The sequence below is a fragment of the Peromyscus maniculatus genome, chromosome 16 (genome assembly GCF_049852395.1).
Source record: "Peromyscus maniculatus bairdii isolate BWxNUB_F1_BW_parent chromosome 16, HU_Pman_BW_mat_3.1, whole genome shotgun sequence".
NCBI classification, from domain to species: domain Eukaryota; kingdom Metazoa; phylum Chordata; class Mammalia; order Rodentia; family Cricetidae; genus Peromyscus; species Peromyscus maniculatus.
In genome coordinates this window covers 55850639-55863715 of record NC_134867.1, presented here as the reverse complement: position 1 = coordinate 55863715, position 13077 = coordinate 55850639, and the positions used below count along the sequence as shown (strand labels likewise).

The 13077-nt window shown below is 43.2% G+C and overlaps 1 protein-coding gene and 1 long non-coding RNA gene across 2 annotated transcripts in view; one reads left to right on the top strand and one right to left on the bottom strand.

The window, feature by feature from the left end:
• The window catches only part of Nox3 (NADPH oxidase 3), a 61957-nt gene extending 49085 nt beyond the window's left edge, over positions 1–12872 (top strand). The window contains exons 12-13 of the mRNA XM_006978063.3: positions 1549–1673; positions 12746–12872. Coding sequence (XP_006978125.2) covers positions 1549–1673; positions 12746–12872 — 252 coding nt within the window. The remainder of the gene's footprint in view (positions 1–1548; positions 1674–12745) is intronic.
• LOC121823097 (uncharacterized) lies at positions 5567–12477 on the bottom strand. The gene is made up of 3 exons (XR_013045237.1): positions 11017–12477; positions 10777–10884; positions 5567–5684 (listed from the first exon to the last, which is right to left on the bottom strand). It is a non-coding gene; the product is annotated as an uncharacterized LOC121823097 (long non-coding RNA).
• Positions 12873–13077: the final 205 nt, after the last annotated feature.

Genomic DNA, 13077 nt, shown 5'->3' with positions numbered 1-13077 from the left:
CTATTTTCCTATTGCCCCAAAGCTGTTGACTGGTGGATGCTTGTGCATCCTGCTGTATGCGTTCAGGCTTTCAAGTCTTTTGCTCCTGGTGGTTCCTCTCTCTGACATGCCACAGGTCCACATCCTCTTCCCCTTACCCATCTTCACGCTGCATGGAGTCCTGTTCCCAAACTCTTGCAATATGAGCACTGTTACCTAAGGTCAGACTTGTAGCCTGGCATTCTGAAGGCCAGTCTGGCGCCGTCCACTGGTCTGTGGACAGCCACTGTGACTTGGATATGAACCTCTGGCACTGGCTGCCTTCTTAGACTAGGGAGAGAACCATTCTGGCAAGTCCCCTTCAAAGCAGGAAGCCGCCGCTGCACAAGCTGAGTGCAGCAGGGCTGTCATTCAAACTGCCACAAAGATCAAGAGTTAGAGGGTGAGGTGAAAATCGGTGTGTGAGCTCCAGGGTTGGTGACAGTTCTCGGGGCGGGGGGGTGCTGCAGGGCACACATACCCAAAGTGGAAAGAACAAGGCAGCTTCTAGAATCTACAGGGGCTGAAGCCAATGATCGTGCTTTAGTATGTTAATTATAAGGATTATTGTGTCCCGGGCTCTTATTTTGCAGCCCCCTAATTACACAAGGGCTGGGTGAGGTCACTGGATTTGAAGTCAGTCACTTACAGAGCTCCATCCAGACCCCTTACTCTTCAGCATTCTATCACACCTTCATCAAGTATATCACCCAGTGCTTAAAACCTAATACTATACAGTTGGCTCTCCATCGCTTTGAGTTCCACATATGTACATTCAACCAACCAAGGACCGAAAATACCTTTAAAAATATATCTGCACTGAAAATATAAATCCTTATTTCTTTACATTATTCCCTAAACAATACAGGACAACAACTCTTTACCGAATAGCTGTATGGCAGTAAGGCTTTATAGACCAGAAAGATGATTTAAAATATATGAAAGGATGTGGGTAGGTTACACACAAATACTCTTGAGCCTCTGCAGACTTTGGTATCTGTGAGAGGGGGCAGTCCTAATATCTGGGAATGACCGTCCATCAACCATGTCAACTCAGTAGGCAAATTCAATTGATATACCCAGCTTCCTCCTGGGCATTTCATGGCACTTTAATCTGGAAATGCCCCTCTCAAGTCCCCTAGAGTTAATTTTAAATGAATGGGGACAGCAGGGAGAGACTGATTTTTGAGAAGTTTGGCAGAAAGGAAACTAACTTGTTCAGTGTTTTCCCTTAACCACATTTACTGTATCACTCTCATCCTTTCAAAGAAAACCATCCTTTCTAGGCTATGTCTTTGCATATCTACTATATACAGGGGAGCATTTTGTCCCAACAAGAATAAATACAAAGACAGATGAGACACGATACTTGCGCTAAAGCACATTGGGGACATCTGCTAATAAAGCATTTCAAGCCCTGTTAAAAAATATTTTAAATATACAAATGATGATCGTGAGTTCATCTTTTATTTATAGGTGGTTCTTATGGTTGTTCTTTAATGTCAACTGATACTGCAATTTTTAACTTAGGCTATTCACATAGCTTTACACTGGGATGAAAGTCTGGATGTGATCACAGGCTTAAAGCAGAAGACCTTCTATGGGAGACCCAACTGGAATGATGAATTCAAGCAGATCGCCTACAATCACCCCAGGTGAGGAAAGCCAGCTCCCTTCCCCTAGCCTGCTGGGATCCCCCCTGAAGTCCAGACAAGCTGACGCTGGGAAGAAAAGTTTGTCTGCAGTCAGAATTGAGAATCCAAGATAAAATATCCACCTTAGAAAATATGGCCATGGCTGTCTTATATTTCAGGAACCACAAAACTCTGTTTAACTGCCTGACAGACTCAGACGATTATCGATTACGTTGAAAATCTTCACACTTAACCTCAATTTAAAGATGGTATTTCTTAAACAGCATATGCCTTCAAAAAAATCTTTGGAGCACAGTTAGTCTCTAATTACCCAACTGGAGAATTTGATTCTATCCAGCGCTACAGTGTGTCTAGCACGTCTAGCAGAAAAGCAAAAAGAAAAAGTTTTCTCAGACAAAGCAGGGATTCGGCAGGGTGCTAAAGGACCCAGATCTAGAACTGGGCTACATGAGTGTCGGTCCCAGCTCTACCATTCCTGCTGGTAGAGCTAGGTCCTCTAACTACCCTGTGCTGATTCTCTCTCCTCCTCTAAAAACTGTCAATAATAGTGCTTGCCTCCAGGGCTTCCACAACAACAACAACAACAAAAAGAGAGTGAAACATTTAAAGTGCCCAAAACAGCAACCTTCGACTGCTGCTGCTGCTGCTGCTGTTTTCTTGATTTCAAGTGTTACTACTATTCTCATAACTCTAGAACAAACTGTAATGCATGGAGGGCCTTGCCTTGGGCCAGAAGCCTGAAGTACAACCTGTGACTCCTGATTCTAGAAGTTTCTATCTACGTGGCCTTGGACAAGGAAGCTTAATTTATCTTTCTTTTTTAACATAAATGTAATGCTGAGGTGATAAATTCAAGTTCAGGGTTGTTTTCTTAAGTTAACACACATGCAGTGTGGAAGAGCTTGGTAAAGGGTAAGTCACTAAGACAGAGAGTTATCCATCCTCACGACTAGGTCCTTTGTCCTGACCTTCCTCATCTATACCATGCACTGACACTGCCTTCATATTTGAGGAAAGACTACAGGGAGGTGAAGAAATGTGCCATGTGGGCAACTGGAAACAAGCAAGGGCCAAGGTCCTGAGGCAAGGGACATTGTTCCTGTCATGATTCAGGGGCCAGTGAGTAGAACAGAGGACATAGGAAGAATCCCAAGAGATGGCATTTAGGTCAGGTGTCGGGGGACATCTGCAAGTCATCATAAGACTTTGGATATGATTGCCAGAGAAAAACCACTTAGTGGTATAAGTCCAAGACTGACATGGGGTCACCCTTGCTGCTGTAAGAAAACAGACTGTAATGGGCCTAGGATGGAGCTAGGGAGGTCAGTGAGGAGCAGGCCTTGGTGGCAGTTTGGTAGGCAGGGAACACTGGAGCAGTTTGATTCTGAACGTTTTCTGAAGGCATGACTTGTTGATGGACTGAGGCACGACCCAAGTTAGAATGAACTTCCACTCATTAGCATGGACATGAACGTGAGAATTGCTGTGTAGTAGACAAGGGATATGGGAAGCTTCATTTTTGACGTTTCACGTAAGATACTTCTCAAACATTCAAATGTCCAGCAAGTGATACATGAAGCAGGATTTCAGGTGAGAACTTCAGTTGAAGGTATCAACATGTAAACTGTGCGTGGAGGCACAATATTAGAATAAGTGATCAGGGGCTGGAGAGATGGCTCAGTGGTTAAGAGCACTGACTGTATTCCAGAGGACCCAGGTTCAATTCCCAGCACCCACATGGCAGCTCACAGCTGTCTGTGACTCCAGTTCCAGGGGACTTGACCAATCCAGGGCAAAACACCAATGTACATAAAATAAAAATAAATAAAAAATTGGACTTTGATCTTCATAGAGTAAATTATCAGAAGAGAATGGCAAGGTTCCTAAGATACATTATATCCAGGGAGCGAGGAACAATAATCTCTATGTGTGCATTATAAAGTTTGATATGCATTACAAAGTTTAATATGCATTACTCTTATCTATCTTAGCAATCATGCCACTTAGGGGTTCTGGGTTTTTATCTGTTCCCTTTATCTGTAAATTAAAAATCTACTCCTGTGTTTCTGACCACGTCTCCATTCTCCATGATTGTGTATGCATTTTCTCACTGGTCTTCCTTCATAGGAGCCATGCTTCTTCAAGCTCTCTGTAGTTTCCTTATGCTGGAATTCTTTTATGGTGAGTATAAATCATCTTTTGGTCAATTCAGCTCCTTTTCACATTTTTCTCTATATTTCCTTTGTTCCAGAACTATGCCATTCTATTTTTATTGGCTGCCTCTGTGTCTGTCTGGCTTTATTGAACCAGCTATTCTGACAGGCGTTGGGTGAGGAGGGGAAGTGAGAAAGAAGTCGTCAGGTAGCAGTCAAGGTTCATGAGCATCCATCGCAGTCTGTGAAATCGCCCTGGCTTCCACTGCCCCGTGTGCTGTGAGACAGACCTCTGCAAACTGAGAGCACAGCCTGTGCTCTCTGCCTGCCGGGGAAGCCTTGCACCCAACACAAGGATGTTCTGTGAGTGACTCAAGACTACTGAGCATATAGTGGAGGGGAGAAGTGAGCAGAAACTTGCACCCATCTAAGACAGGCAGATTTCTAACAAGAAAGTCAGAGACAGTTTAACTTCTAACTGAAAAGCCAAGGGGAGGTGGAGGGATCCATTGCACAGTGTGGTGACCTAGCTTCTTCTCCATGGACTCAGCTACAGGTGACTTGTCAGAGCTGCCAACCCAGGGCAGGTGACCTTGGGAACTCTCCCCAGCCATCACATCCTGGCACTCACTTGTTTACTGTGCTTCTTGTGTTGGCTCTTGCGGGTACCCAGCTTTGAACGCTGGAGCCCCACCTTGTCTCCAAACACGTGCCTCCATCCCAAAAACCCGCCTCCAGGAATCTCAGAACTCAGGTCCTCTCAGCCCCCACTCAACCATGGGTGCTGGGTGGCAACCTCTCAAGCCTTTCTAAGGCCTGCGGAAGTGCCCCTCACCTGACACCTACCTATCTGGTGCTTGTCCAGAGAAAATGGAATACTTTCATATGCAATTCCTTTAAAAAGCTTACATGTAGAAATTATCATGTTATATGCTCATATGGAAAGCCTAGGTGGTTTTGTTCTCATTTTGGAGAGAAGTATGGCTTTGGACAAATCTGTACCTTTAGTTTCTATTGATCATGAAATGAATTTCCCACTTCCTGGCTCCGTGTGAGAGAGAGAGAAATGAGGGGCAATGCCATGCACACATCCGTGTGGAGGCCAGAGGACAACCCTGGGTGTCGTTCCTTAGGCACACACCCCTAGTTTTTTGGACAGGGTCTCTCCTTACTAAAACCGCATTTTCCAAGTACATTGGGCTGGCTAGCTGGCCAGTGGGCCTCAAAGATTCATCTGCCTTCACTTTCCCAGTAACTGGGATAACACGCACACTCCACCAAGCCTGACTTTTTTCATCTGGGCTCTAGCGAGCATTAGTCAGTGAGATAGCTCTCTAGCCTAACCTCAGAGGGCGAGCTTTTGAAACGTACATCTCTAAATTCATGTCGATAGCTCAGTCTTTAGCACGATTGTCCTGCATTGATCCTGCATTGTTTATCTTTGTCACAGTATAAAGTTTGCAGCCCCGTGGAGAAGGCCTTTCAAATCAGATCATTCAATTGTCTCTCGTCACTTGGAGGGTGCGAGCCAGAAAGCCAGAATGTCAGGAAGTCAAAGGCAAAAGCAGCCCTGTGCAATCCTTGCTCAGAAAATGCTGTTCTGTAGACCTGCAAGTCGAGGACAGTTCTATCTCAGTTGGGAAAACTGCGTCGCTTTTCCCTGTCACTGTTGCTGGGGACGTGTTCACCCCGTACCAGAACCCACCATCAGAGCACACAGTTGCCCTTAATGGCTAGCTGCAGCATGGCAGCTGCGCAAACTCTCTTACTCAGGTGCATGATTTCATGTCTGTGAGGGGATTAGAGACCCCTGGAATTCAGTCACTTCAGAACCAAGACTTTGCTGCCTACTTCCTACCTGGAAAAAAAAAAAAAGATTTAATATCAGATTTGTAAAGCTTGAGACTCTGGAACACATCAGCTTATTAAATAGCTTCAAGCATCAATATAATTAATATTAGATAAATCCATGCAAAATCAATCATTATTTCATCTCTGGAATGCCAGGTCCCTGGAACACGGCAAATCTCCAGTGTGAAGCTTAGCGTCGCCCTTCTAGAAGACTTTTAAAATGACCTCCTTAAAATAATTTTTTGTTTTTCTTCTGTGTAAAAGGAGATTTATGCTTAATGAAGCTTTTAATGAAGAAATCACAGAAGGAGAATGCCAATAAAATCTAATTTTTAAACAAGAAAATCTAATATTGAGAAGTATTGCAATACGCTGGCCTTTGTCCAGATAGAAATGAAACACACAATCCAATCACCGCTCCGCACAAAGGACAAAGTAACATTAATTTTCCTCAGGATGGTTATTAGAGAGATAAACAGTATGTTCTCCCCTTATTATGTCATGGGGATGTTTGTTCCCAAGCCTGCTTGGCAACTCTCACAAGACAGGCTTGTCCTGCCATTAGCTGGTATCTCTTGGCAAAGATGGGTCAGGAAGAATTGCTGGATTTGTTAGTGGCCTCAGAAAAGGTTCTTTGTTCTCGAGAGTCTTTGAAGTAGGCTCTCAGCCATTGCTATTCACCAGCACAAAGCTAGGCATTCTTAGCGCAAACCCCTGTAATCACATTTACCTGTTCACTCAAAGCTGGAGTTTGTTCCCGTCCTAAGAAAGAGTTGAATCAAAAGAGCCAAGGGGAGAGGAGTGCAAAAAAAAAAAAAAAAAAAAGTTACAGAACATGAAAAACAGCACCAAAAATAAAGCTTGAAGGGAAGCAGATCAAAGCGGATTGAGCAAGTTCTAAGGGAGCCAGAAAATTGCAAAAATAACAGTAATAGGAGAAACAAATTGATGGCATCAAAATGAATACAAATGAGGAACAGGAAAGACAATTTTTAAATAGATCAAAGGCTGGGAGAAGCAAACAGGAAAGTATCTTCTGCTGTTTTTATCTGTAATTAATTTTGGTAATTATACCAGTTGATTTACAAAAACATCAGTATAGTTCTTAAGACAATCAACAAATAGCAAACGAACACATATTTAAAGAGGTCATTTCTTTCTGTGCGCAAACTCTCCAACATGTGACAATTGCCAATTACTTCAATTACACAAGTGCAGAAAAGCATTGCAAGCGCACCAGGCAAGTCACCCACCCACTAAAGTACAGTGGGCTAATTAATGCATGCATCGACACCTGGGACTTACTAATCTATAGAAATGTGTTTTGCGCAGAAATGGAAGCTGTGTTTCATTTTCTGTAAGCATTCTCAATATTGCTGCCAACCTTTACCCAAGTGTTCGGAAAGCAGGAGATCATCTTCAAGAAGACAGGCAGAGTGAAAACAAATAAAGCTTTGTCATATCTAGCTATTTTTTGACAAACACACATTGTACATCTACTCACCCTTGTGGCTCAGCTGTTGTGAGTTAATTGACTAAGAGGTTTTTTTCCATGGGGCTTCAGTTTTTGATCTTATACTTCGGAAAATATTTATAGTTTGCTGCTTTTGACTTACCTGTTAATATCTTCACCATGCCTTATAGGTGTGAACTTTATGTAATTAATTACCACAAAAACTTCCAAGATTTTCCCAGTTTTCAAAACTTCAATAGGAGTGTTTCTTTAATCATGAAGTGGGGGGTGGAGGGACCAAAGAAGAATGTCATCGTTTGTTAGGACAGAGGAACCCAACCCAGACATAAAGGTATCAATGAGGCGGGGGCTTCTAATCCATCTGACATGAATGTATTTTAGACCCCCATTGTTTTCAGAAGTGTAAAAAAATACCTTTTTACTAAATTGAGTAAATGTGTCCATCTGGAATCACATTTGCTTGTGTGCACACCCTTCAATTCTCATTTGTACATGCATATGTGCAAAAATGTTGTTAAGTGATATTTTTAGGAAATTAGCATTCTGATTATAGCATACAAGGTCCTTTATCTAACAGGGTATCCTAAACATTCATTATATGACTAAAATGTTCAGAACACTCAAAGAAATAAATTTAAATGTAAATCTAGCACACAATAAATTATAGCTTTGTAAGAAAAATAAAGCCATCATCATGGATGAGGGAAAATTGCCCCCATATCTAAATGGTACCTTTTCCACCAGAGGGCATCCAGCTCACTGGTTATCCTAGTAAAAATTCAATGAAAATTACTAGAATTGTTTGTTGTAGGGAGACTAAGGGTATAAGTAAATAGTGGATAGATTTATTACTCTGCAAACTTACTTTTGATGACTTTATTTCAGCAAATTAACAGTTACAGAAACTTATTTTTGGTTATTTATATCTTTACATGTCTTAGTGGAACGGGGGTAAAGGAAAAGACAGAATGAAGAAAAATTATTCCCCCCATTCTCTGGAATCCAATACTATGAATTACCTACCCCTCTCCTCCTCTTTCTCCTTCTCTTCCACTTCCTTCCCATCCCCACCCCACTAAGGGAAGCAGCTTTATTCTCTCATATCTACTGGTAAGCATGAACAAGCAAAGGATGATGAGGCAGAGGAAAAAGAATCAAGAATCCTAAGGACACAGCCCTGTGTGTCAAGAGACAGTTGTTAGAAAGTGGGACAGAGGAGAGGCGCACATTTTGTTAGTGGCATCTGCAGATCCAAATGAACAACAACTCAGTAATGGGAACACTGCACTAGTCACTTTTCTTATTGCCAGGACCAAATAAATACCTGGCAGGAAGCGACTCAGAGAGAGAGGGTTTATTGGGGTTGGTAGTTTGCGGATGCAGTTCATCATGGCGGCAGAAACGGTTCATCGTGGCGGCAGAAGCAGGTGGTGGTTGCTCACATTGCACCCATGGTCAGGAAGCAGAAGAAGATGGTTGTCTCTGCTCAGCTAGCTTCCTCCTTTGTGTTCAGAGTGAAAGCCCAGCCCCTTCAGGGAGTCTTCCCTCCTCCTCGGTTAACTTTCTCTGAAAACACCCTCAGACCTCCCTTTAGGGTGTATCTCCAAGGTGATTCTAAATCAAGTCGACAGTCAAGATTGACCACTGTACACTCGGAGAGAATCAGTGCAGTTGCTGCTGGGCATTGACTGAGACGTGGGTTACAAAGGGAGAGAGCTGGCCAGCAGGACTATCATCTGTAGTTATGAAAAAGATGGTGTTGTATAAAGCGTAATTATGTGATAAATCATTTGGAGGCATTTCTAATGAAAAACATTCACTGAGAAAGATTAACCAGAACTTGTGTGTCCACTGTCTGAAACAGTTTGTAGCTCTCGGTGCCTGCGTCCTAAGCCTCCATAAATCCGGAGGAAGCTTCTGTTTATCGATTTTATTTGCAGAACACACTCAGGGTATAAAGTAATTTGATTTTTTTTAAAAACAGGGTTTAGGGTCTGCCCCAACAGGCTTATAACTTACCAAGCATAAAAGCCAACACATAAAAAACAAACATACAATTTAAAGAGAAAGGGGCTCGTGCCAGCAGAATGCGCGAATCTGGGGAGGTGGTGGGATTCCTTCCAGGAACACACCCACATTCCTATCTATCTGCTAGGCTGAAATCTCCTGGTGGGTGATATTTTGGATGCCTTTCATGCATGGCGTTGCTCAACTGTGTTGAGAGGGAAAAAACCCACATAAATCCCACAGAGAAAAGCATAGTGGTTATTTAACAAGTACAAGGGGTAGGTAGCCGGGAAAGAACCTCCTTTGCTGTTTATCAGAGCTCAGAATAATTACTTGAATGTTAACCATTCTTTTTTCAGCCTCTGTGAAATCTGTCCTTTTCTCATCAAAGTCAGCCAGCCCCTCAGACTGGCCAATGCCATTAATGTTCCCCTTGATCCAGCCCCACACGCGTGTGCAAGCTCTGCGGCTTGCAGGCTGTAAACCGGAGGATAAACGGTGTCTAGTGTTTTTATATTTCTTTTGCACAGAATCTTCTTTTTTAACTCTAAGCAATTGTGGATAATTAAATTTTTATGGAAGAATTTTTTTTCTTTAGCAATCCCATTAAGGCTCTGCTGTACTTGTCCATTGCCTCATAAAAAGGGGAGGGGAGGGGGAACTACCACATCTGTGCCTTCACTGTTCTGTGCAGATTCTCTCAGCTCCATGCTTTATGGGATGCATTCATGACCAGGAAACCCCAGACTTGGTGTCATAAATGCCAAGGTTGGTAAAAATCAAGGTGAGGACTGTGCCTTACTTGGGGACAGCAATGTGAGGAGAGACGGTGGAGGGCTGACCTCTAGGTCACAGTCAAGGGTGGATAATGAATGGCCTTTCTGAGACTTTCTGGTGACCACATAACCATGACAGCTATGGACCCTGAGGACAGAAACGTTTGCACTTAGCTGTGCTGTGCAATAGCCACAGCTTCAAAGAGGCAGGCGAGCTGTGAGGCACTGGAAATACCAGTGGTACACCTGGCAGCCCTCAATCAGGATGCTTTGAAATGGGGTCTTAAAGGCAGGTTTTCAAAGCACACCACCGGCTTCTCAAACAGTGACTGGGGCTACGAATGAAAGGGCAATCACAACCCGTTGGGAACAGGCCAGTGGCAACCTCTTTGGTGACATTCACACTAATGGGAAAAATATCACCACCCATAACAGCACCTTTGAAAATGAATGCAAGGATACCTCTGCACATCATGCCAAGAGCAAAGCTATGACTCCTCATCAGGAAGGGCCTTGCCTGACCTTTTTCACTCAGATGTTTCTGTCCAGAGCTCAAAAGACCAATCCCCTTCATTCACATCCCACTTCCCATCTTCTGTTCAACTCTGTGGAGCAGGAGAAGCCCTGCAGACACGTGTGATACTGATATCCGAGAACCAACAGCTACAGAGACCACCACGGACCAAGAACAGGGCCCAGGCAGGCTTGCTATGCCTCCTTTCATCCGCAGAGAGAAGCTGGGAGTGCAGAGGAGATCCTGAGAGGAAAGGTCTCGAATGCTCCTGACTATATACATGAAGTAATAGGGCTTTGAGGGAATAATTAATGTGCCCAACACTTACAGTAGCCAAATGATGGAGACATCAACCTGTAGCCTGAAGTTTCTCTGGTTCTGCCAGGCCAGCAGTCGGGACAAATCTCTCCCACTCAAGTACCACAGCTACTTGGTCCTAAGTAAACACACAGAGGCTTATATTACTTACAAACTGTTTGGCCTATGAGTCAGGCTTCTTGCTGGATAGCTCTTGTAACTTAACCCATTTCTATTAATCTATGTTTTTCCATGTGCTCCATGGCTTTACCTGTGTCCCATTACGTGTTGATCCTTGGATGATGGTTTGGCGTCTTTCCTCACTCTCCTTTCTCATTTTACTTTCTCTCTTGGATTTCCCCGCCTGGCTCCATCCTGCCCTGCCATAGGCCAATGCAGCTTTATTTATTAGCCAATGGGAGTAACACATATTCACAGCATACAGAAAGACATCCCACATCATCAGCCTCCTTAAACCATTCACCTTCTAGTTCCACAAACAGCTGAAAATTGCCTCAAGTCAAATTATTTAGTACAAAACATCTTTTGAAAAAAAATCATAAATTAAGTCATAGGAAGGATATTTATGAAAGTAGCACTTAGACATTTTGGAAATATTCTTATTTGTAAATGAAACCATTTGGTGAATTCCTTTGAAGCTAGCTTGAAATGTGATTAAACCATCACCTTGTACCATGGGCGTCATGGTCCTGGAGCATGTTGTTAAAACAGGGCTCTGATATTTGGTAGAGAATCACGCCACTGTATAATCGAAGCAGGGAAGGGCTATACAAACACTAACAAAAGCCAGGTGGAAGGAACAGAGGCAGTATAGTGGGCTGGCCCTGGATCTGAAGAATTTCTCTGAGGCAGTACGGCTTACAGGGCCATCTGCCTCAATATTACCTGGCTTCACACCAAACACACTCTTCATGGATCCCAGCCAAAGAATCTGCAATTTAACAGTCTGCCTAACAATTTTATACACAGTAATACAGGTACTTCTGATCTGGACTTGAGCAACTACTTCAGCATATACTGGAGACTAGGAAGAGAAGATGCCACAGGGCACAATAATATTGAATACAAGGGAGGAGAGCTGTGGCCTTTGTACTTTCCAATAGAGGTCGGTGTGTCCTGACTTCAGGAGACAATGTGAACCCCTGAACCAGTGCCCTGTGGCTACAGGACCAGAGTCCCAAGGGATAGGAGCACTCTTGTGATGTGATGCAAAGCTATGTCCTCTCCACTATTTTCTGAAGTGCAAGGGTCAGAGATGACAATGTCTGGCAATCTGCATCTTCAGCAACGCTTTGTCCCTTCCAATCTCTTCATTAGGTCCAAATTGAATTCTAGTAAGATAAATAAATCAAGTTGTTATGGCTTTAATATAAATTTTATTATCTATAAAAATGGCAAGGTTGAACAAGACGTTAGTCATAACTAACCCTTTTAAAAACTTTTTGAATACACTGTCTTATTTTGCTTTCTTTAAAACACACAATGTAATCGTTATCTTTAGATTATATATACAAGGCCTCCAGCCCTGCCCAAGACCAGGCCAGCAATAATCAACATGACCATTTGTTCATTCCTTCAGCAAAGGTATAGCCTTTGCCTACTTAAGCCAGATCCTAGGGCAAGGACACAGGTCAAAAGTCCTGATCCTGGAATGTACATTTTATCCACAGATCCAAGATGTTGATCAAGCTCACCTGACCAAAACCCACGGTATCACAGACCCCTGTACTATTATCACAGCCCCCTCTGGCCTCTGGCCTCTTGAGTCCCTGGCTCCTGTGATTCTGGGAATCAGGAAATCTTGATGGGAGCAATGTACTGGAAACAGAAAGGATGTTAAGAAAAAGGGAAGTTGGTACAGACAAGAAAATAAATAAATAACCTTGCCACCATGCTGCTTCCTAATTGCCTGGGCCGGTCATGGCTTCCTGCTGGCCTTGCCCAGGTAACACATTCTCCTTTTCTTACCATCCCTGCAGCAGCAGCATTGGTGTGTTCTTCTGTGGACCCAAAGCCATGTCAAAGACTCTGCAAAAGATGTGCCATTTGTACTCATCCGCGGATCCTAGGGGTGTTCATTTCTATTACAACAAGGAAAACTTCTAGATGCTGGAGGTAAATTTAATGCACTGTGCAAGTGGCTGCAATCAGAGAGGTCAAGAGTCAGGAGATGTTTTTCCCCCCAAAGGACCAAATAGCAATCATTTTAGACTTCACCGGTAGTATGGTTTTAGCCTAAATCTGCTCAACACTGTGGTTCCAAGATGTTAAAGTAGCCACAAATGAGAACACATCAGAATGGGCTAGCTGA